At 46.5% G+C, this 12325-nt stretch overlaps 1 protein-coding gene across 1 annotated transcript in view; it reads left to right on the plus strand.

Annotated features, from left to right (window-relative positions):
* Window positions 1–6051: 6051 nt before the first annotated feature.
* The window catches only part of ACVR1B (activin A receptor type 1B), a 47630-nt gene continuing 41356 nt past the window's right edge, over window positions 6052–12325 (plus strand). Inside the window, exon 1 of the mRNA XM_049783419.1 lies at window positions 6052–6197. Coding sequence (XP_049639376.1) covers window positions 6107–6197 — 91 coding nt within the window. The 5' untranslated portion in view covers window positions 6052–6106. The remainder of the gene's footprint in view (window positions 6198–12325) is intronic.

Genomic DNA, 12325 nt, shown 5'->3' on the forward strand with positions numbered 1-12325 from the left:
AATCCCTGTCCCTATATGACAAGAGTGATCTCTGAGGGCAGAACCGGTAGTAAACCCTTTTCACTACTGGATATGGCCCCCAAACAAACAAACAAAAAAATACCAGGTATATTTTAATAGTGCTCTTTCCTCTACCTAACACCTGGCGCTATGTAACCCCCTAAAGATCAGGAGTATTAGAAGGTAGCAGTTGCTGCAGATGACATGACCCTGGAAGCCTACTATAGAGGAATAGAATAGACAAAGGCCAATAAACATCAAAGGTTGTTTTGAGGTGTACATGAGGTCCCAACAGGAGCTGATTAGCAGCTGGCAAGACTCTATCTGGAGGAATACAGAAAGCACCATGACATTCCTGCCTGAGCTACTAGCAAATAGGTGAGCCAGTCTCTTCACTCAGTTAGCTTAGTAGTAATGTTAGGGCTTCAAAGGCCTGTGCATGACAAAGCAATGATCAAGTGCTAAGCGATATGCTGGAGGAAGTAATGTGAAAGCTGTCAATATAGCTAAGTGTCTTAGATCTCATATGAGGTAGTGGTGTTCTGTTAGAAATTCTGGGGTTCCATCCTTGACTGCTAAAACATTCTGAATAAATGAGGCTCTCTTATTTGGTGCCCCTTCCCATTGGCATCACTTTCAATACTAAATGTTGAATCAACTTGACTGAGGGTGGAGAGCTGGAGCAGGTCCATGAGTGACTGCTGAACATACAGCCTGGCTCTGGCTCTGCAGGAGTCCTCCCCCGCCCCGCCACACACACACACACACACACACACACACACACACACACACACACAGCTGGTCTGTTCACACAGCTGTATGGTAGGGGTCTGCTGCTCTTGAGTCTCCACTCACAACTGTATCATATATTTAGATAGGCAAAGGGTAAGTAAAATCACTTCAATGAAGAAAACAAGAGACTTCAAAGAAAATGCTGCCAGGCTAATAAAGCCTGCGAGTCACCTCACAAAGAACAGTTTTACTGCATGGTAGAGTACTTTGTATCTGTGATTGGGGTTTGCCTGTTTGGAAACATCTTATTTGTACCTATAAGAGGTGTGTATTGGGCAATCTGTCTCCACCCAAAAAAAAAAAAAAAGTCTTAGAAAGACTTAGAAAGTCTTAAAAAGGTAGGAGATTAGTGTCCAGGAAAGCTGCCACTAGATGTTCAGAATCTCAGGAATCAGGTGAAAGAGACATAGACAGTCTCCTTTTCTGCCCCACCAAATCTAATTTCCCACTTCCATCCTAGATAAGATTTCCCAAAGTGGACAATACTGCCCTGGGGCAGGGGATGATGGAACTAGTGTGTGTGTGTGTGGGGTAGGACAGGTTGCCTCAGTGCAAGGGGCAGGGGGGAGGCTTTGCTTAAAGTAGATTTCCAGGAGGGTAGTGCTGAATTTTTCTACTTAAAAGAGGAAGTCAGGCTCAATAAATAGGGGACCCTCTGAAGACAGCCCCTGAAACAGCACAGCTGCTGCGATGTTGAGAAGGCAGGACCTATATGCATGGATGCTGGCTGTTCGATGATACTGAGCTGAGCTGGCTGCTTAAGTTTCCTGGATCTTGGTTGTCTTGCTCCTAGGTTGCACACACTGTAACCACTTCATAATGTTGTGGTAAAGATCAAATCAACATAATAGCATCACAATCACTTCCTATGTCTTAGAAACCCTTAGAAACCGTGCTAAATGCTTCACATACAGTATTCTTGTTACCTCTCTGATACAACTACAATCAATCTCATTTTACAGATGAGTAAATTGAAGTTTAGGGGGGTAAAACATCTTGGCCTAAGTCAAATGCTATTGAGTTAGTTGATGGAGCTTGTAGTTGATCTGTGAATTTAGCATTCTGCTTCTCTGAGTTGTATTGTAAAGAATGTGACAGACCAGACATCCTAGGAAGCAACCATGGTTCCCCTTTGGAACTTCTGACCTTGCATCTACAGTAATAACACTTAGAAAGGTTAAGGAGAGTAATAATGCCCGAGACAATAGAGATGAGGGCCAGAAGGACCAGCTCTCAATATGAAGCTCACCACAAAGAATGGTGAATGCTGTTAGGGAAATAACTACACTAACAACTAGCATGACAGCGTCAATGAGTGAGAGAAGTAGAATGCCTGTCTCCAATAAGCCAGGGGTGGGGGAGGAGGTAGGGGGCATTGGTGGTGGGAATGTTGCACTGGTGAAGGGGGGGGTGTTCTGTTTATGACTGAAACCCAACTACAATCATACTTGTAATCATGGCGCTTAAATAAAGATTTTTATATGGAAAGAGAAAGAAAGAAAGAAAGAAAGAAAGAAAGAAAGAAAGAAAGAAAGAAAGAAAGAAAGAAAGAAAGAAAGAAAGAAAGAAAGAAAGAAAGAAAGAAAGAGAGAGAGAGAGGGAAGGAAGAAAGAAAGAAAGAAAGAAGAAAGAAAGAAAGAAAGAAAGAAAGAAAGAAAGAAAGAAAGAAAGAAAGAAAGAAAGAAAGAAAGAAAGAAAGAAAGAAAGAAAGAAAGAAAGAAAGAGAAAGGAAGGAAGGAAGAAAGAGAAAGAAAGGAAGGAAGGAAGGAAGGAAGAAAGAAAGAGAAAGAAAGGAAGGAAGGAAGGAAGGAAGGAAGAAAGAAAGAAAGAGAAAGAAAGAAAGAAGGAAGGAAGGAAGGAAGGAAGAAAGAAAGAGAAAGAAAGGAAGGAAGAAAGAAAGAAAGAAAGAAAGAAAGAAAGAAAGAAAGAAAGAAAGAAAGAAAGAAAGAAAGAAAGAAAGAAAGAAAGAAAGGTAGGTTAAGGAGAAGCCAAAGCAATAGAGTGGGTAGATGTTTGACTTGCACACAGCCAACTGAGGGTTCATTGATCCCCTGAGTACTGCTGGGTATGGACAAAAACAAACACACAAAACAATAACATTAAATTAAAATAAAATAAAAATAAAGAAAAAATTAAAATCAAGTGAAAATTATTTGGGCTTATAGGATCAGGACAGACCATAAACCAATGACCAGGCATGGAGTTAAGTGGCAGGCATTTTTACTTGGACTGTGAGAATGGAGGTTGGGGAGCTGGGAGGAAGAAGAAAGAGGAGAAAGGGAGGGAGAGGGAGAGGAAGTGAAAGAGGGAGAGGGAGAGGGAAGGAGAAGGGAGGGGAAAGGAGGGGAGGGGAGAGTAGGGGAGGGAAGAGAATGGAGAGGAGAGGGGAGGGAGGGAAAGGGAGAGGAGGGGAGGAGAAAAGCAGAGTAGGCAGTGGAGGGGAGGAGAGGGGAGAGGAGTGGGGGGGGGTGAGAAAGAATTGGAATGTGACCAGGTCTTTGCTCCCACATACCAAAGAGCTGCAAGGATTCTGGAAGATGCCAGAAGCCAGAAGAGACAATGGCCCACTGGCACCTTGGTATCAGATTTCTTTTCTCCTGAAGTGGGAGAATAAATGTTTTGTTTTAAACTATGCAGTTGGTTGAGCTTTGTTAGGGCAGCCTTAGGGAATCAACACTTAGCCTTCTGCCCCTTCCAGGGAGAGCCTGGAAAGTGAGTGGGGCACAGTGTGGAAGACCAGTTAAGTGAACTGGAGCTGGGTGCCCACTTGGATGGGGAATGGTGCTAAGGGAGAGCAGTAGAAAAATAAGATGCATACTCATGCATCTACACTACCAGTACTTCTAGACTGTACTTCTGCATGACTTGGCACATGGGTTTGTGTGCAAGTTGTCAGAGAAGGGTGTCTGCAGTCTGTTTTTTTCTAGGTGTGAGGATGAGAGTTGTTGACAATACTAACAAGGCAAGGATTCCATTTGCAAACTTGTTCGCCTTTGGTCTTTCATATTCTCTACCCCACAATCTCAGATAATGAAAGTGTGCAGAGAAATTTGAAACTTGACCAAGTTTTCAGGCCAGTTGCTAAGAAATGGAGAATTCACATGCAGAACTCAGGCTCTAAAGATCTTGCTCTTTTCACTTATTTTTTTGTATTGTTTTGTTGTGGACCACACCTGGCTGTGCTCAGGGTTTACCACTGGTGGTGCTGGGGTGGCCCGAGGGGAGAGAATATGTGCAAAGCAAGCACCCTACTGCTCAACCATGTCTCTTGCTTGGTCCAGCTCTTTTTACAATCGCAAGTGCTTAAGAAAGTGAATTTTGGTGGTCAGACAGTGCAGTGGATAAGGTGTTTGCCTTGCACATGGCCAACCAAGGTTCAGTTCCCCACACCTCAGATGATGTCCTTAGCCTTCCTGGACCCAAAATCAGGAATAAGTCCTGAGCACAGGTGAGAGTGACTCAAAACAAATGAAAGCCCCCGAAATCTTGGGGTTGGAGACACAGTACTGTGTGGATAGAGTATGTGCCCTGCATGTGGCCAGCCTAGGTTTCATCCCTGGCATCCCATATGGTCCCCGAGTTCCATAGGAATGATTGCTGAGTGCCAAACCAGGACTAATCCCTGAGAAGCACAAACAAAAAGAAAAAGAAAGTGAACTTTGGAGAAAGACATAGGAAATTCAGCTCTGTTTATAAGCCTTTTTCACTAAGTATGAGTAATGTGTTTTTTACTTGTAGTTTGAAAATACTAAGAATTTTGAAGAAAAACTACAATCACTCTGATAACTATTGATAACATTGGGCCATTTCCTTCCGGTCTTTTGGGAAAAAAGGAAAATCGGAATAGCTTTGCAATGAGTTTGTATTTTATCTTTTCATCAAACAAGACCACATAAACATTTCTAAGGTTGTTGAATTTTTTTTTAAACAACTATTAAATCAAGCTTCATTATCTGGGTGGTGGATGATACTTTAAGTCTTTATTAACTGCTCCTTCACTTCCTAGCGTTTTTACCACGCTGAGCCTGCAACAGTTGAGCCCTTTTCATAAATATCTGATCCCAATGCATTGTGTTTCTTTTTTGTTTGGAGTGCCAACGATCCAAAAAACAAAACAAAACAAAACCCAGAGCTACCAGGTCAATGAGCTTTGGAGATTAAAATGCTCAATGGGGGGGGGGGGGGCTGAGAGATAGCATGGAGGTAGGACATTTGTTTGCCTTGCATGCAGGACTGTGGTTCAAATCTCGGCATCCCATATGGTCCCCAAGCCTGCCAGGAGCGATTTCTGAGCGTAGAGCCAGGAGGAACACCTGAGTGCTGCCGGGTGTGACCCAAAAACCCAAATAAAATAAAATAAAATAAAATAAAATAAAATAAAATAAAATAAAAGCTCAATGGGGGGCCTGAGAGATAGCATGGAGGTAGGGCGTTTGCCTTGCACACAGAAGGACGGTGGTTCGAATCCCAGCATCCCATATGGTCCCCCGAGCCTGCCAGGAGCGATTTCTGAGCGTAGAGCCAGGAGTAACCCCTGCATAATGCGGCTGTGAGCCCCCAAAACAAACAAACAAACAAACAAAAGCTCAATTAGATCCTCCCACCCCAGACTTCCATCCCTGTGCCTTACACAACAACAGCACCCTCTCGGATGGGATGGGACGGGATGGGATGGGATGGAGCCCTCTCACGCCCAAACTCAGAATGCTCTGCAAAGGGGTGCAATCACACAGGTTGCAGCGGGTCCAGTGTGGGTGGGCGCACCCCGTCCCCCAGCAGGCGGACCAGGAGGAGCCCGAAGCAGGCCACTCTCCTGCTATGACCCGGTGGGGTGGCGGGGATGAAAGGGCACGAAAGGGGGGGGACACACTCAGAGCGAATGGAACCTTCGAAAAGGGGCAAGAGGAGCTGGGCTTGGAAGGGGAACCGGGGTGGAGGCCTCGCCGCTCACCCACCCCACCCCACTGCACCCCATCCCATCCCATCGCATCGCATCGCATCCGTCGCATCCCATCCCTAAGGTTGGCCGAGGCGCGGTGCAACCCCGCCCACCCCTTTCCCAGGGACACGCCCCTTTAAGGCCCGGCGCCCGTGTGCGCGTGCGTGTGTGTGCGCGTGCCCGCCCGCCCCGCCCTTCGGGGGCGCGCGTGCGCGCGGCGGCGGCGGCGCCGGCTGCTCGGGGAGCGCACGTGCGGGCGCGGGGCGGGGGCGGGGCGGGGAGGCGGCGGCGGCGGCGGCGGCGTCGGGAGCGCGCGCGCGCTCTGGGCGCTGCTGGGCTGCGGCGGCGGCGGCGGCGGCGGCGGCGGCGGTTACTATGGCGGAGTCGGCCGGAGCCTCCTCCTTCTTCCCCCTCGTCGTCCTCCTGCTCGCTGCCAGCGGCGGCTCCGGGCCGCGGGGGATCCAGGGTGAGTCCCCGGGGTCGGGGTCCGGGCTGCGGGGGGCCAGGGGCGAGGGCGAGGCCTGGAGCCGAGCCCCGCGCGCCCCCTCCTCACGCGCACAATATGGCCGGGCGGGGCGGGGGGACCCCAGACCCCTGGAGGCGCGCTGGGGGGGGGTCCCCCTTTATTTCCCCGGAGTCCGGGGAGCCCCCCCCCGCCGGGTTCTACCCCGCAGCCATTCGCCCCTTGCACTCCCTCCTGATGCTCCTGGGGGCGCCTTTCTCTTCTCCCGCCAAGCTTTCGGGGTTCAGGCCCCGGGCATGGGCCTGGAAGGGGTCTGGGCTCCTCGGAGCTGTCCTTGCTTGCTCCCCTGCCCAGCCTGGGGGGTCCCTGACCTTCTCTCTTGAGGCTCCTGAGGTTGCAAGTGGACTTGGTTGCCCCCTGCCCTGCTTCTGCGTGTCCTCAGCCCCCCAACATTCTGGAAAGCAAAGCCCCCATTTCTCCTGCACGAACCCCCCCTCGCCTCCGTTCCTTGAGGGTTTTTTCCCCCCTGATCTCTCACTGAGAGCCCCTTGGGAGCCGTGCAGAGCCAGGTGGGGGGACGTCCGTGCAGGCCCCGCTTGCAGACCTGGTTGGTTCCAGAATAGGTTCTTGTGCACACCCCCCCCCAAGGTGTATTTGTTTTTCTGCCTCGCCTCCCCACCCCCCTCTCTCCTACCCAGGGGGCCCATTCAGCTCAGCACCCCGCGGATGCCTTTCAGGTGAAATCCTAGAACCCGCCTCCCAGCTCCGAGATGATTGCAAGATCCCCTGGCCGGCTCGGGCCCACGTTCGGTCCATGCCCGGTTCCAGCCCCGATCGCTCTCCCGGCCCTTCCCTTCCCCCCCATCCCTGCTCCCCTTTACCTTCCCACCCCCGCAGCCTCCATCTCTCTTCCCTCCCTCCCTCCCCACCTTGCAGCGGGGTTCCTTTCTGGGACACTCTGCAAGGCATGTTGACGATGGTATTGAAGCTCGGGAGGTCGAGAAGGAACACCCCCCCTTCCCCCCCAATACTGGAGCGTCTTCTGCAATGTTGGTGGCGTTGGGGGTGAGCCGACGCAAGTTATATTTGGCAGCTCCATCGAGGCGATTAGTATTGACCCACCGATGGGTCTGGGAGAGGCGACCTGGACTCTGCTTTGCTCCACCGGGTGCAGCGCCTGCTGCTTTGGACTTCTCTGCAACCCCTTCACCTATTCTAGCAGTGCCAGAGCAAGTGTGTCTGTCTGTCTGTCTGTCTGCTTGGGCTCCCCCCCACCCCCTGCTCCCCAGTACTGATATTTCTCAGGTGGGTTTCAGGCTTCTTGATTTCATAAACTAGACAGTCGCAGAAAAGGCATCATGGCACTTTGGAGTCTCCAGAACAAGTTCATTATCTGCTGCTCTGATACCCGTGTGTGTCTGTCGCCGGGGTCTTTGTTCACTGGCTACTTACTGCCTAATGTTAGGCACTTCCCATGGTGTGTTCTTTCTTGGGTGTCTCTGCTCCTGGCTGTGGCAGGGTGCAGTGGGGCCTGATAAACATGTTGAAGGTGTATGGACACGGCCTGATATTTGTGGTAAGCTAATGGCTTTCATGAAAATGTTGCTGGGCCTTATTGTGGGCTGTTTCTGGAATGTGTAATGGTTTTTCTTCAGTGGGGTTTAAATACTTGGGGTCTAGTTTCTCATTAAATATGTGTATCAGTAAAATCTGTATAGTCTTTCTATTAGAATTTTTATCATTTCTTATATATATTCTATATATGTTTGGATAGATGTATATAAATACATACATACACACACTTAAAAATATTTTGCACAGCCATTTCCCTATTGATTTCCCTGCTGGATTTTTCTTGTAGTGAGCCTGGTTAATAAATGTTTAATTGATAATCTAACTGGTTCTGAATGGAGCAGTTTTTGTTGTTGTTGTTGTTTTTTTTTGTTGTTGTTGTTGTTTGGTAACCTGGTAAAGTCAAATTTTTTTTTTCTGGGGTAAAGATAGAAAGGCATCATAGGAAGTTATTTTCTTTCTTTGGCTAATTGGAAATGAGTTTGTGTGTCCAACAAACATTTCGAAGGCCTTTAAACTTCTTGGCCAGACAGTACAGTTTTTTTTTTTTTTCTGGGACACATCTAGTTGCCAATAGTGCGTGCTACAGAGACCACTATTGCAAAAGACCTAAACTAAAACGTCACTTCTGGGAATTAGAGCCTGGGATAACAAGAACTTGATTGCTTTCCTCCCCTGCGTTTCCTCTCTGGTGTTCCCCAAGGTAGGCCGGAGGAGTAGCACAGTTGAGCAGCCTTGATGCCTGGTACTTGGACATGACCTAAGGACAGCAAGGGTTTCTGTTTGTGAATTAACTGTAATTTGATTGAAAAAAGCCAGTGAGAGGAGAATGAATTCCAGGTTATAAGCAGTTTACTCATTTGATATTTATTAATTGAACCATGTTTTAAGGCCTAGCTCTGAAATGTCTATTGACATTAGTATTTAAAAAATGTAAAACTGGGGCCCGGAGAGATAGCACAGCGGCATTTGCCTTGCAAGCAGCCGATCCAGGACCAAAGGTGGTTGGTTCGAATCCCCCCGGTGTCCCATATGGTCCCCCGTGCCTGCCAGGAGCTATTTCTGAGCAAACAGCCAGGAGTAACCCCTGAGCACCGCCGGGTGTGGCCCAAAAACCAAAAACCAAAAAAAAAAAGTAAAACTGGTTAGTAGCAGAACATGACTATTCATTTAAGACAAAAGCAGACACATCTGAGGTTGTAGTTTAAGCATTTTTAACATTGTGTGAATGGACAAAATTGGACTTCCAATGGACCTGGGTTTGAAGTACAGGAAAAGTGAACTCTTGCAGAGAAAAGGAGAATCTCTGAGTAGTTTCATGAAAAAGAACTCCTGAAACAGATGTGATAAAGTATAATAAACTGGTTACTCTGGGTAAAGGTTAGAGTCAGATAGGAGGAAGTTGGTTTACTTTGCTCCCCTACAGGTTGTCCTTGAACAAATTTTTTAACCTTTCTGTGACTGCCTCAGTGTTCCCTTGGTAAAGTCAGGAAATAGTCTGTGTAGCTCTTATTGAGGCATTTGTGAGACTGACTGACTGATAGCCAGTTGGCTAGGAGGTATTTTTAGATACAGTTTGTGACTTCAGTGAACAAACTGTGTTAGGTAACTTTTTATCTTATAGGGCAGAAAAACATATTATTAAGATGGACAGAAGCACCACAGACTGAATTAAGCACAGCTGTGCTTATTAGCTTCTTCATCATTCAAAAAATTTTCATTTTTGTAGATTGGGTTTAGCTTTCCTTTACTGTTTGTCTTCTGACAGGCCCTAGCATACCTGTGCTAATCAAAAATGGTCCGAGGGAGTGACCTGCTTTAGGCTTTATTGGTTTGGCAATGTTTTAATTCTTACGCAACTCTGGGTATGCTTATGGCACTATGTAAATGTTACATAAGAACATGGAGGCTGAGAGGTGGCTGGAATAGTGACTGTGATCACAGGAAGGTTAGACAGGACTTCATCAGAAAGGACCTTGGGAATCTGCAATCAGTACAGGAAAAAAGGCTGCACTTTATTTTCCCCTAGCCGACTTTTTTTAGATGGTATGTCTTTCAGGTGGACTGCCTTTTTATAAATAGGTTTATATTCTCTGCCGGTGAGCTAATTGCAACATTGCTACCAAAATATGAATCAGTAAACAAGGAGATGATGAGGCACACTGCTTTCAGCAAGTCCTGTTGAAGCTGCTTGTTGCATTTTGGAACATGAGTTGAATTGCCTTGCAGTCTGTTCTCATAATAACTCAGGAGTACAGGGTGCTGAGGTGGAACGGAATTCTCCGCTCATGGTGCTTTAGATCTTTATTTTTGAAGGTTAAATTAGAAGACTGAAGTGACTCTTAACTTTGAAATCCTTATTTGATGTTCAGTTTTTGTTCAGAGCAACAATGGACATGAATTCAGCAATCTTGTCTCTTTGTCTTAAGTTCTTGTGTTTCTTCTCTCTTACAGTAGGGGTTGATATAAGAGGGTCATCTCATTTTCCTCTCAGTATTCCTATTTATTTCTGGTTTAGGGGCCACACTTGGTGGTACTCAGGGCTTATTCCTGGCTCTGTACTCGGGGATCACTTCTGGCAGGGTTCAAGGTGCCATATGGTCCTAGTGATTGACTCTCGGTTGGCCGGGTATAGGGCAAGCACCCTATTTCTTGCACTCTCTCTTCAGTCCTGTCCTGTCTCTCTCCTCCCTCCCAGTATTTCTAAAAGGGAAATCCTCTTTCTCATCCATCCTGTTGATGCTGGAAGTGCTACCAGGACCCATTGCCTGTCAGTTCTGCAAGGGGAAGGTGATAGGTTTGAGTGGAGGGATCCAAGTCTTTCCTCCCCTTTAATCTAGCTTGCATTAATTATTATTTATTTATTTTGGGTTTTTTTGGTCCACACCCAGTGGTACCCTGGTGGTGCTCCTGGCTCTGTTCTCAGAAATTACTCCAGGCAGGCTCAGAGGATCATATGGGATGCAGGGTATTGAATCTGGGTTGACCTCTCTCTCACAAGGCAAACACCCTACCCACTGTGCTATCTCTCCAGCCTGGGATTCAGGTTTTTAAAGGAACAGCTTGGTATCTGCACTCTCACTCCCAGACTGCTTCTGGCCAGGTTAGAGTACCTCCTTGCTAGTGGTTTAGAGGTTTTTGCTCTTCATTTCTGTCTCATGCAGTTTCAACTGTTGTTTTCAAAGATTGTGCTACCGCTATAACTTGGTAATAGCCTCAAATGTAATTGGGCAAGTCTTTCTGTTTGCTTAGAGAAGGTAGATTTCCAAGGAGGCAATAAGTAATTTTTAATTTCTTTTTTCTTTCTGAAAAGGGGACATAGGTAAAAATAAGTTTGGGAACCTGTGTGGTTTGACCTGACCTACTACCATCTCTGCTCTTGGCATTTCTCTGCCTCCTGGTTTCACCATCCCCTGTAAATTTAACACCAGTCAAAATACCATTTCAGGATGTATCTTTCTTTCCCTGAATCTTGAGTTGCCTGAGCTTGGTTAGCGTTTAGCTGTGAAGTTTCCATTGCAGGTAACCCTACCTACTCTGGGTTTCAGAGATAGTCAGTACCACTTAATGACAGTGCTGGTGTTCTTTTTGGTTTTCCCCTCTACACTTAAACCTGTGTTTTCCTTGCTAAATATTTTGAGTTTAATATAATGAAGGTAACAGCCTTTCGCTTTAAAGAATAGCCCTACAATTTACACAGTTACGTATAGGCAATTTTTTAATTTGGTTGGATGTGTGCCTAGATGGTTCTTGGCATGGGAATGAACAGAAAACTACTAGATAGACAAAAATCCTTAACTGTCATGGAACTTAAAATTGCAGTAGTTTAGGGGTCAGAAAGATAGCACAGCGGTATGATGTTTGACAGGCAAGCAGCGGATTCAGGACCAGTGGTGGTTTGAATCCCGGTATCCCACATGGCCCCCCATGCCTGCCAGGAGTGATTTCTGAGCACAGAGCCAGGAGTAACCCCTGGCAACTGCCAGGTGTGGCCCAAAAACAACAACAACAACAACAAAAAAAATTGGTAATTTAGATAGAAAATTAGTAAGTAAACTCAATTACCAACCATGAATGCTGTGTGAGAAAATTAAAACTTGGATGGTATATTAGAGTACGGCCAGCTAAATATCTGTCCAAGGTATGTTCCATCTGTGAAATAGGGCTGTATCCATACAGAACAGTTGTGGTTGTCTTCTGTAAGTTGATTCGAACACTGAAAATGAGTGACTTCTGCATGATTGTTCTTAAGGGTGCTACTGTTGAGGTACCTCTGAGCGTTTTCATCCACTGCTCAATTTATGTCGCTGTGTTTCATCTGTGTTTTCATTTAAAGCAGGGGTCTCAAACTCAATTTACCTGGGGGCCGCAGGAGGCAAAGTCGGGGTGAGGCAGGGCCGCATAAGGGATTTTACTTACCGAATATTCGCAATAAAAAACCGCATTAGTAAGAAAAAAAATCTCATTAAACATTTGCATACCCCGAATGGAACTGCTCGGTGTATGCAAATGTTTAATGCAATTTTTTTCTTACTAATGTGATTTTTATTGTGATTATT

The sequence above is a fragment of the Suncus etruscus genome, chromosome 11 (genome assembly GCF_024139225.1).
Source record: "Suncus etruscus isolate mSunEtr1 chromosome 11, mSunEtr1.pri.cur, whole genome shotgun sequence".
NCBI lineage: Eukaryota > Metazoa > Chordata > Mammalia > Eulipotyphla > Soricidae > Suncus > Suncus etruscus.